This window comes from Malus sylvestris, chromosome 16 (genome assembly GCF_916048215.2).
Source record: "Malus sylvestris chromosome 16, drMalSylv7.2, whole genome shotgun sequence".
In the NCBI taxonomy this organism is placed as follows: Eukaryota; Viridiplantae; Streptophyta; class Magnoliopsida; order Rosales; family Rosaceae; genus Malus; species Malus sylvestris.
In genome coordinates this window covers 8,668,156-8,679,957 of record NC_062275.1, presented here as the reverse complement: position 1 = coordinate 8,679,957, position 11,802 = coordinate 8,668,156, and the positions used below count along the sequence as shown (strand labels likewise).

General features: G+C 36.7%; 1 protein-coding gene across 1 annotated transcript; it reads right to left on the bottom strand.

The window, feature by feature from the left end:
• Window positions 1-3,628: 3,628 nt before the first annotated feature.
• LOC126608328 (pyruvate dehydrogenase E1 component subunit beta-1, mitochondrial-like) lies at window positions 3,629-8,365 on the bottom strand. Its single transcript, XM_050276192.1, has 16 exons — window positions 8,200-8,365; window positions 7,943-8,019; window positions 7,777-7,842; window positions 7,465-7,545; window positions 7,329-7,355; window positions 7,152-7,214; window positions 6,867-6,953; window positions 6,528-6,653; window positions 6,210-6,343; window positions 6,051-6,123; window positions 5,866-5,931; window positions 4,783-4,821; window positions 4,583-4,707; window positions 4,386-4,500; window positions 4,096-4,201; window positions 3,629-3,925 (listed from the first exon to the last, which is right to left on the bottom strand). The coding sequence occupies exons 2-15, from the start codon at window positions 7,991-7,993 to the stop codon at window positions 4,133-4,135; spliced, it is 1,122 nt and encodes a 373-aa protein (XP_050132149.1). The 5' UTR covers window positions 7,994-8,019; window positions 8,200-8,365; the 3' UTR covers window positions 3,629-3,925; window positions 4,096-4,132.
• Between the last annotated feature and the right edge of the window lie 3,437 nt (window positions 8,366-11,802).

The following is an 11,802-nucleotide window of genomic DNA, read 5'->3' as shown; positions in this document are numbered from 1 at the left end:
ATATTAGTACTAAATCCTCCGCTAGAAGAGCTGGAACTGCCACCACTTCTCTTAAAGTTCTGGGTCTTGCGGGGTCCCTGAAATGCTTGCCATTTTCCTTTGTCATCTCGTTTCTGACCCCCATTCTTTGCTTCCTCATCTTCACTTTCACTAGGCATGTTCTTTGAGGCCTCAATCCTCTGTAAAATCTCATAGAACTCCTGGTAAGAGGCACAGTGAGTCGACGTTGCTATGGAACGCCATTTCTTTCTAGTACCCAAACTGAAACGGCGAAGCATCTCTACTGGATTAGCAGCAACCTCCGAATTATATCTTGACAGATCCGTAAACATCCTGTAATACTCATTAGCGGACATTTTTCCTTACCTCAGATGAGTAAACTCCTGTTTCTTAAGATCAATATATGCAGGATGAATGAACCTTTTCTGAAACTGTTCCTTAAACACTTCCCAGTCTACAATCTCTTCTGGGGTCATCTGGTAAGACTCATGTCTCCACCAGGATGCAGGCTGTTCTCCTAAAAACCAGGTAGTCGTCTCGACCCACCTATCAGAAGAAAGATTCCCATGACTCTGCATCACCTGAAAGGTCTTCTCCACATGATTCAACCATTTTTTCTGCCCCTTCATGACCTTCATTACCCATGAAGTGAGTCAACTTCAAATTATGAACTATCTCAAGAGGTGTCATCTGGGGAGTACAGAATGTTGTCTGAATGACAGAAACTATAGCTTCCCCTAATTGAGCAATATTAGAGAAACTAGATTCAACTGGTTGACTTGACTCTCTACGAGGTGGCATAGTTCTAACATAAGACATCACAAGGATTAGAACATTCAAGAATTATACAGGACTGCTAAACCCAGGCTCTGGTACCAAACTAACACACCCCGACCGAGATCAAGGCATGCTGGCCATCACGTGAGAGTGACGTAACCATGTGCACAGTACGGAAGCGATAAAGATAAGAAATATACGAATAATTAAAAACCAAATTACTAAAGTGCACTACTAAACAGAAAGTGATAGGAGTTAGTTACAACAGTGAACACTCATATTCAGAGCATAAAGTCTAGGTGCAGTCCAGTAAGACAAGTACTAGTTATATAGTACCAGAAATGTCCTACTATTATTTAGATAAGTCAGAACTGCCGACGTCCTCAAGCCACCAACAGCAAGCTTACTTAAAACTTGGAGGGGCGCAAAACAGAAAACGTGAGTGGGCAAAAATAAATATTTTACAAAATCATTTCATTTATCAATATACTAACCGACATGTATAATTTTTTCCATAATCAGAATATAAGCATATACATATAGATGAAATCATATCAATTCAATTCATGCTTTACATAATCATATTCAAACATATATACCATGCCAATATATAACAAAGTAAGCAATTCAGGTAAAAAATAAATAAATTCATAGAAATATGATATGTTAGCCGGAACCCCTATGGGAGTCTGTACGGCTGAATTCATAGCTCAAAATCAATCTAGCCGGAGTCACTAAAATGACCTATACGACAATATACTGCACATAAGTTGGAACCCCTATAAGGTCTGTACGACAAGATTGGGTGTAATATAATTATACTCAATTTTACTCTCTCATAATAGCCGGGCGATAATTCGCTAGTCACCTACGAGTCGGAACCATAAATAAGGTCTGTACGACAAAACTATGCACTTAAGTTGGATCCAATATATTACAGGAGGTGACGTAAATAAACAGGCCTGTACTCCATATCTCTGACTAAATCACAATCACCCTAGATGCAGTTTTATGAGCTCAACATCATTCAATCACATATCACATCATCAATGATTCACATAGCTAAACATAACTTACCTGAACTTACATGTGCCTCCACAGCACCATATGATCAAGTATATAAATATATACTGAATATAAAAGCATGAAATGCATATTCAGAATATAAAAGCATTTGGCATATTATTTCAAAGCATATTTTCCTTAAAATGCATTTATGGGAAATATATCAAGTATATAAATATATACTGAAAACAAAAGCCTATTCACTGGTATGTCGACGGGTCGTAACCCCCGAGTCGCCCGTGGATACGCTCGTCTTCAGGATAAGTCTCACCTATATGCGAATTAACTATAAAAACGTTATTTTAAAGCACATAGACAAAACTAGCTAATAACTCCTCATACAATGCTCAATTTTGGTATTTGAATATACCATAGTGACCTACACAACCTTAGGATCATCCCCAAATTTTCAAATAAATTTTTGGACCTCTCACGCGCCGCCACGCTCCGGCAAGAGCACAGCCCTACGCGCCCTCATGTGCGGCCACGTGATATGCATACTGACGGCGTCAGGAATATTCTAGAGAATATTCCATTAAACCTAACTGAATCTATCCAAACTAACTGATGGCGTTGGAATATTCTATCAAAGTTAAAGGAATATTCCGTCATCCCTACCATTGAATCTCCGACGACCGTCGTCGGCGCCGGAAACTGGGTAAATCTTTGAAACACTTATTCTCCTTCGTTTCTTCACCATTTTTCATGAAATTTGAACCATTGGGAAGCTAACAACATGAAGAATCACGTTATACTAGTTTTAAGCCTTGAAATCCACTAGATTTTACCTGAGGAAGCTCGATAATCCGGTCAACTTTGAAAAACTTCGATCTCAGCCCTCCGACGTCCAAACTCTTCCAACGATCTACACTGAGCTTCCTTAGGACCTCCTAAAGCTTCCTACAAGCTTGAAATCCCCTGAAAATCGAAGAATAAAAGTTGCATGAACAGTGCATGGAATCGGGCTTTGTGGTTCTACATGAAATCGAAGGTAACCTTACCTATATTTGGTACCTTTGAACTCGTGAGGACCTTAAGAACACAATGGTACCATTTTCTTCCTCGATCTGTGAGGTTTGAGAGGTTCTTGGTCTTTGTCCGTACAAGAAGGAGAGAGAGAGAGAGAGAGAGAGAGAGAGAGAGAGAGAGAGAGAGAGAGAGAGAGTGAAACCGAGAGAGATGAGAGGGTACGGGAGAGAGAAGAGAGAGAGTGAGTGTGTGTGGCCTAGGATTGGTCAACCACTAAAAACACCATATCTTAATCCTAATTGGTTCCAAACAATTAGGATTTACAAATATTGACCCAAAACCACACTTAAACCACATTACACAACTAACGTCCAAGGGTGTTTTCGTCAATTCACGTCGTCGATAATTATATATTTGGGACGGGTTGTGACGATACCACCCACCAACATCAACATATATAAATAAATTTAAATGAAATTGTTTTGAATTTGAGAATTGAGAGAGAATCTTTTGGGTAGCTGGAGGATTCACAAATTGGTCAAATTATGAAACCGATCTAACAATCAAATTCGGTACAAAAAAAAGGACAATTACGTGATTTGCAACAATACCGACATCTTTGTTTTTGAATGTGATTCGATGCCGGGTAAAAACTCAATCGGACTAACTGCACCATTGATTTCAAAATTCAAATATTTCCTTCTCCTTCCTAACATTTTTTATCCACGATTCGTTTCGGTTCTAAAATCATAAACCTCTGCAGTGTACATCGATCAGGCATAATTAACTGAAACGCACCAACCGGGACAAAAACAACTGGAAGGGAAACACTGAAGCAGCGGACATTGATGTTTGCCGGAACAAAATGGTGTGGTTCAGAAATTCAAGTACATGAAACCCACAAAATGGCTTCCAAAACACAATCGGTTTTAATGTGGATAGCCACACATATAAACAAAACAGTCAAAAAAATACTCTCGCCCTTGTCAATGTTCTCCCAAGTTATTTGACAAGTGCTTCTTCCCCGCACAGGATGCTCTTCTACCAGTTATTTGACAAGCAGTTCCTCCCCAGAGAGGATGAGGAGAGAAATAATGTACAGTCTCTATACTTCCTGAAACAAAGCATAAACAACAAAATCACACAGATAAGAAACTGGCATAAACTCAAAAAGCCAAAAAAATTCTATGAATCCCTGCATAACCATAAACTTAAGTGAAGAACGTCGGTACAGACATGTAGCACCAAATCATTCTATGAACCATAAAATAACTTGTAACTAACCTCAATCCGGAGAAATTTCTGCGTTGAGGTGGTAAAATTAAGCACTTGCAGCCAATGAGGAAGCTCTGTAGCATGCTCTCTTTGCTGCACGAACAATATCTTCGACCTGTAGAAACAGATAACCAAGAAGTAAGTGGCACAGCCTATAACCAAGTCAATGGGAAGAAACCAGCAACTGAATGACTGTTGCACCTACTGACCAACAACAACGCAGTACCTATGTCATTGGAGAACTACAGGAACACACTTATAATGGATACAAACCATAACAATCTGGAAGGGAAACTAACCTGAGGAACAGCCAGTCGCTCCAAATTGGCTGCATAAGGCATGGGAACATCAGCCCCAGCAATTCTCTCAACCGGTGCATCAAGATAACCAAAGCTATCCTCAACAACAGATGCGCTGTTAAGAAGTAAACAGTGTTAGCATACACGGTGTCTAAAAATCATTCAGCAGGGTAACATTTAATAGTAAATAGACGGACCAGATTTCAGCACCAACACCATGCTGAGGAAACCCTTCTTCAACTGTCACCAGTCTGTTGGTTTTCCTGACTGAATCATTGATAGTTTTCCTGTCAAGAGGACGAATTGACCGCAAATTTATGACCTACAATAACACAAATGGTCAATACCGTCTCTATTACTAAAGTACTATCAAGATTGTGCTGTTGCACAAATTTACCTCAGCACAGATTCCTTCCTTAGCGAGTATCTCAGCAGCCTGAATACCAAACAACAGAATTAATCCACTATTGGAAGGGAGGGATAGAGACTCTGACTGAAATCCAATGACTATAAACAAAAATTTTGTAAAAGTGGCTAGAAACAATACACTTATAACATCCCTCTAAGGCCTTTTTTTTTTTTGGTCTGTAAAATAAAAGGAAAGTGGGGGATTCCAGACGCTCTTCATGAATGTAATGGCCTTTTTTTTAAAGAGATGAGTAATAGGCAAAAGACTAATGCAACGATGAAAAAATCTAAGCAACAAACCCAGCAACTTGAACAATACAAAAACAAAGATTTCACCCACGATTAACTCAAATAATCCAGTGAGTATCATCTACAGAGGCCCAAGCCTAGGATCATTCAGCCAACTCCAAAGCTAAAGCCTTTTGGGTCAAGGTTGAAGGTATGGGTAGTTGCTGAGAGTCAAAATCAAGGTTTATTAGTTTGGTCAAGTATTATCAAGTGTCTAGTTAATTGGGTCTTAGGAAAATGCAGTGCCTTTTAAATTTTCTAGGAGTCTTCCTATTATTAAAGAGTTGTCTAGGATTTTGAAGTCTTTTCATATTTCTAGAAGTTCTTAAGTGTTATGATTGAAGCCTATAAATAAGCATATCTGCAGTAACCTAAATCAGTTTGGATTGAATGAAAATTTGAGTGTATCTTGGTACCTTGTTATCTCCTCTATCTTCTTCTAAATTCTTCTCCTCTTCCTTGTTTCTCTAAAGATTACAGCAAACCTAACCTGCTTTGTTCTCTAAATATCCTATTTCCTCAAATTTCTATCATTATCAGCCCACTATACGAAAACCCTGATCACCCACCCCTACTCTGTCCCGCATCACATATTCTCAACAGCAGAAAGGTCTTTATTGTCAAAGCTATGATCAATTTTCCAGGCAACTTCCATTTCAAATTTCCGGTCATTTTATCAAGTACCAATGAGCATATGCATGTGTCAATCCAGCTCTAACTTAATATCAAATTACGTCCTATTGCATACAACATCCTGGCAAAGAGGGAGGTATAGTAAACAAACCTGTAGAGAATAGCCAACCATTTTTGAGAAAGCTGTAATAGTGACATCCTTTCCTTCTCTCTCAATCTGTGTTTAATTATATAATAATGAGAAGGCAATCATCTATGGTAGAGAACATAAAAAGTTGGAAATCTGAGTGGAATCAACAATCATTTTCTGATAGCATTCCATTAGCTGATGATCACCTTAGCTTTTCCAATTGGGAGGCAAAAACTGGAATCAAGAACTTCAGCTGAAATGGGAAATGACTCACCATATCTGAAACAGAAAATTGAATCAAGATCTTAATGTTTCACTTGATAACAAACACTAGCATCACAATATCCTTGCGGTGGATTACTTACAATATCTCATTTTCAAGGAAAACAACAGGATCAGGGTCCCTGATGGCAGCTTTTAAGAGTCCACGAGCATCTTCAGACGAATAAGGAGTCAAAACTTTCAACCCAGGGCAGGTTGCATACCATGCTGCATAACACTAGACCGACAAGCATATCATAGAATTGTCAAAATTCATTCGCTATTCACTTAGAAATGAAGGCTAAATACGCTGTGGATGTGGGTAAATGATAGATCTGGAACAAACAAAGGGTAACATATGAAAGATGGCAATGTAACAAAGTATTATATAGACTTTAAAGAAAGGGCATGAGGAACAATACTTGAGAATGCTGGGCACCAACACCAGCAGCAGCACCGTTTGGTCCTCTGAAAACAATGGGCACATTTATTTGGCCAGCAGACATATAGTTTGATTTTGCAGCAGAATTGATGATGTGGTCAATTGCCTGCCATGAACACCATAACAGAATCCTTTTAAAGAAAAATAAATTCGACCAACTGGTCTAGACAGATGACAAGAATCTTCGGTTAGCATTTAGATGGAACTTTCAGAGAATCCCAAAGAATCTTCAGTGCCAAGACATCAACCACTGACTATAACATTAAAAACTACGGTATAAAAATTTTCCAAAGATTATAACCAAAAAAAATTCTCAAACCTGCATTGAGAAGTTAAAGGTCATAAACTCTATAACAGGTTTCAAACCATAGTAAGCAGCACCAACTCCAATCCCTGTAAACCCAGCCTGCAAAAGGTAGAAAAAGAAATGAGATTAGCAACTACTATCAACTACTAACACTAATGTATACAAACGAACCGGCCCAACAAAGCCTCAAGGCCCTCAACCTTAGAAGACACGTAGATAAAAGGGAAGAACATTCATGATTTTACTCGAGCACAGATAAAAGAGAACTAGCCCAGCGCTATAAGTAATATGACTAACCTCGGTGATTGGGGTATCACGAACCCTGTCAGGGCCATACTTGTCCAGAAGTCCTTTGGTTATCTACATGCAATGGAGGACAAAAGGAAACTGTTAGACACATGTATGCTCACATGAGTTCTTATGAAGATAACACAACAAATAAATAAATGCATTTCTTCAGTAAATAATTCTAACCTTGTAAGCACCTTGATATTCCCCAACCTGCATAACAGAAAGAGCAACCATCAAGGTTATGAAAAATAAATTCTGTTGGTTTCTCAAATCACAACAAATACAACCTAAACCATAAACCCTATACATGCATCCTCACCTCTTCACCCATCAAAAACACTTTTGGGTCCGCGGACATTTCCTCATCGAGCGCAGAGTTTAGAGCATCCCTCACTGTCATCTGTGTGCATATTTTTCATTTAAAAAAATATATATTAAATGCCTACGAAAATATAAGCTTCTTTACAGCGACATATAAATGTGGAAAAAAATAGTGAAACTTGAAACTTTAGCATGATTGCAACAAACATGGACAGAAAACCAATCCCCCGAAATCTGGGAGTTTAATAATACAGGTTTTTCTCAATTATATGAACAATAAGAAAAAGTGAAAATCCAGAACTAACATTACCTCTTTCGCCGAAGATGCTAAACCCCTCATTGCCGACGTGGCGGGGCGGATCCTCTGCCCCAAAATCTGAACCATCACAAAGATTAGGTAGTAAATCACATAATAATAAATTAATCAAGTGTTTTATATAATCAAAGTTCATAAATCGCAGAAGTACAGGGTGTACCATAGCTGATGAGCTTCCAGCTCCCACTTTTTGCCTTAAAATTCCCAACATCTTTGATTCTTTCACACAAAATTACACTGAACGCGAAAATAATCGAAAAAAAAAACCCGATTTAAGAACTGAAAATTTCAGTGAAAGCATTGAGAGGGATGAGGAGGAATAACAAATGATTTACTGGAATTATAGAAATAAAAAATCAGATCAAAATTCGGACAGAAATGAATAATGGGGATTAGGGATTTGGGAGAAAGGCGAACCTGTTTGGCGGATTGGAGCGGGGATCGGATCGACGATGCGATGTGTAAAAAATGAGCGTCGAGGGAGCGGAGCAGCAGCAGCCAACACTTTCCTTCAATTGCTTATTACTATTCAATATTTTCGACTTTTTATTTACTTTGTGGCTGGTTGTCCCTCATAATTTTTTTATTTTTTTTTACCAAATCAGCCACACAAATGGAAAAATATTGAATAGTATTAAGCAGTTTTGTTGTCCATGATTTTTCCATTTCACTGATTTGTGGCTGGTTTGATGAAAAAAAAAAATTATTATGAGGGACAACCAGCCACAAATGGAAAAATTAAATAACACAATTTATCTTGATTTTCCTTGCTGGCATCAAAATTAATTACCAAAGGTAAAGGCGTAATTGTGTAGGAATATAGGGTTATAAATGAACGACAATCTCGGTTGGCTGTTTGAAACCGGACACGTGGAGACGCAGACAGCCGTGAAAAGCACAGGGAGTGCTTTCAAATTGATCGTTAATGTCAGCTAGCAGCAGTACACATGCCAACATGATCCTCTGGGTTTTGGGAATTCGTAAATCATGTTCGTTTATTATATATCATGCAGTCAATTTTTATCAGATATTATTTATGTTTAATTTTAAATAAAAATATTTAAAATAACTTTTAACTTATGATGTACGATGAACGAACACAACTTACAAATTTCCAGAATCTCACAAAAAGGATCCAGATTCGTACACATGCATGTTGTACATCTGTACACATCCGTGCAAAGTGCACAATTCAAAATTTTCAAAAATTAATAAAAAGAGAAAATGTAAAATTGTTGTTAAAATTGTTGGTGACGACCTTCAGTTTTCGTTGCTGATTCATATCTTTAGCCATTATTTTCAGAATAAATTATAGTAATGATTATTCAATTTTAATCAAATTTGAGTAATAGTCTCTTAATTAAAAATTTATTATCAATGGTCCCTCAATTAATCAAAATGTGTAGTTATAGTCATTTTCATCAACTTCGTCGAAATTTTATGTTGGAATGACCATTGCTACAATTGGGGTCCCTCAACTCATCAAAACATGTAGCTACGATCATTTTCCTCAACTTCGTCCAAATTTTGTCAAAATGAGTTATGTTGGAAGGACCATTGCTACAATCAGGGTCCCTCAACTCATAAGGGGTGTGTTATCCACACGCCTCATTTTACTTCTCACACACCCCTTGATAATTTATGTCTGTTGATCTTTTTCAATTCATCCGATTCGACGGTCAAAAATTAAAAAGATGTGTGAAAAGTAAAATGAGATGTGTGGATATCACACCCCACACATAAAACATGTAAATATGATCATTTTCGTCAATTTCGTCAGAATTTTGTCAAAATGAGTTATGTTTAAAAGACCATTGCTACAATTGGATTAAAACTTGAGGGCTCATTACTCCAATTAAGTTAAAATTTGAGGGATCATTTCTCTAGTTGAATTAAAGTTGAGGGATAATTGCTCCAATTGGGTTAAAACTTAAAGGACAATTTCTCTAGTTGAATTAAAGTTGAAGGACCAATGGTAATTGATTTTTAGTTGAGGGACCATAGCTACACGTTTTAATGAGTTGAGGGACCAATGGTAATGGATTTTTAATCAATAAATCATTGCTCCAATTAAGTTAAAGTTAAGGAACCATTACTACAATTTACTCTTATTTCTAAGTAACTATTGCTGGAGAATGATTTGTGACAACTTAAATATATGAGACTTACTTGTATTAAAGAGATCATTAACAATATGATCAATAAAAGTGATTCAAGTAGCAACATTCAAATAAATATAACGTACATATCCATTTAGTCTGATTTTTTTTTAACTAATGATATTATCTAAACTAAGTGGATGAGATGGGCTTAGCCTCACAATGAGTTAGCAATAATGTGATTTAAATTTGTCTTTGTCAATAATCGAGCGCAAGACCTCTCACTTATAAGCGAAAATTCTATTTGAAGAAAATCTCTTGATGGGCGTACAATGTTGATTGAAAAATGTACACTGTTTCTTAAAAAAGAAAGAAATTGTTATTAGCACTTCTAAAATCTCATTTGGCTCTCCAAATTTTATATAATTAGAAAGAAAAATACACTTATGAGAAGTGTAGAATGAGATTTTTTTTTTTAGTGCTATTAACAGTTACCAAAAAGAAATGGACAAATTAATATTTACAATTATAGGGGCATGGGGTAGGCTGAGTTCTTCTGCTAAAGGAAAATGAAGGAAGGTAGGTAGGAACCATAGGGTGGTGACAACGTGGATTCAACGACCAAGGGAAGCAACTGTTCTATTAATAATACTTGTAAATAAATAAAAACTTGTTAGCCAAACTGATCTATAAAATTTACATAACTTCTCATTTTAGTATTTGAAATTTAAAATTAATATAAGTGGTTCATGAACTTGTCAACCGTTAATCATTTTGGTTATTCAGTGAAAATCTCCGTTAAATAAGGACCTAAACGACAAAAATGCCCTCATATTTTGTCAAACGATTTTGGCCTATTGTTTATTAAATTGAGAGTATTTTTGTCATTTTGGTATTCATTAAAGAAAGATTTTTTTACAAAATGATTAAAATGATTGATAATGCACAAACTTAATAACCGCTTTTATTTCAAATCTCATAAACCAAAGTGATGAACTATGTCATTCTCATACACCGTTTTAGCTAAAATATAAATTAATAAAAAAAAAAAATCAAAGAGTTGTTTTGTGGCCATCCAAAGTGGAGCGAATCTTTGTCTTCTTACCCCAACTTCACCTAACTGCTGTTTATTTGACTCTAAATAAACTCGAACGGAAGTCCAATTTTGACTTGCACAACTCAAAGATATTTAGTTTAATTTCCAATTAGACATATGAGGAAAGTACGTTGATAAAAATGTGGCCCCCTTTAAAATTCACAGCCAATGGTATTGCTCTATCCTGAAAATTAAATGAAGACATATTTGAGTCTAAAAATCCTCCACGTAAATCGGTCGACCTACACCACAAGGACAAGAACTCTAGAAGATATGAATACCAAACTCCGAATTTGGAACAAACATGTTTTTCATTTTGGTATATGAGACGCGCTAGATCTCAAGATTAAAACAAAACGTAAATGAATTTAGGTTTGGGAACCAACACAATATCTTTTTGCATCAGCTGATCCCCGCCACAAGAATGGCTCTCAAAGGGCGAAGCCACACTATGGTTGGAGTCAATTGTAGCCAACCCTTATAGGCATTCATGGCTCCGCCGTTGATTGCAATTGCAAATATTTTACATGAGAGTTTCTTTGAGGAAGGGAAAATCACATATATAAGGATTTGTTTGACATTTTTTGCTTTAATCTTTTATAATGATATCAAACAATGAAAATTAAATACTAATGAGTAAAAACGAAATGTTTATCGACCGAACATTGAATTAAACTTATTGACGAGTAAAATCAAACTTAAGTCAGAGCGCATTACATTTATGAAATGAAGCCACAGGCCCATGACCCAAGAGCCCGGTGAGTTAGCTGTTAACAATCTTCAAACAATTACTTATTTAGTAATCAGGGAATACATTTCCAGTTC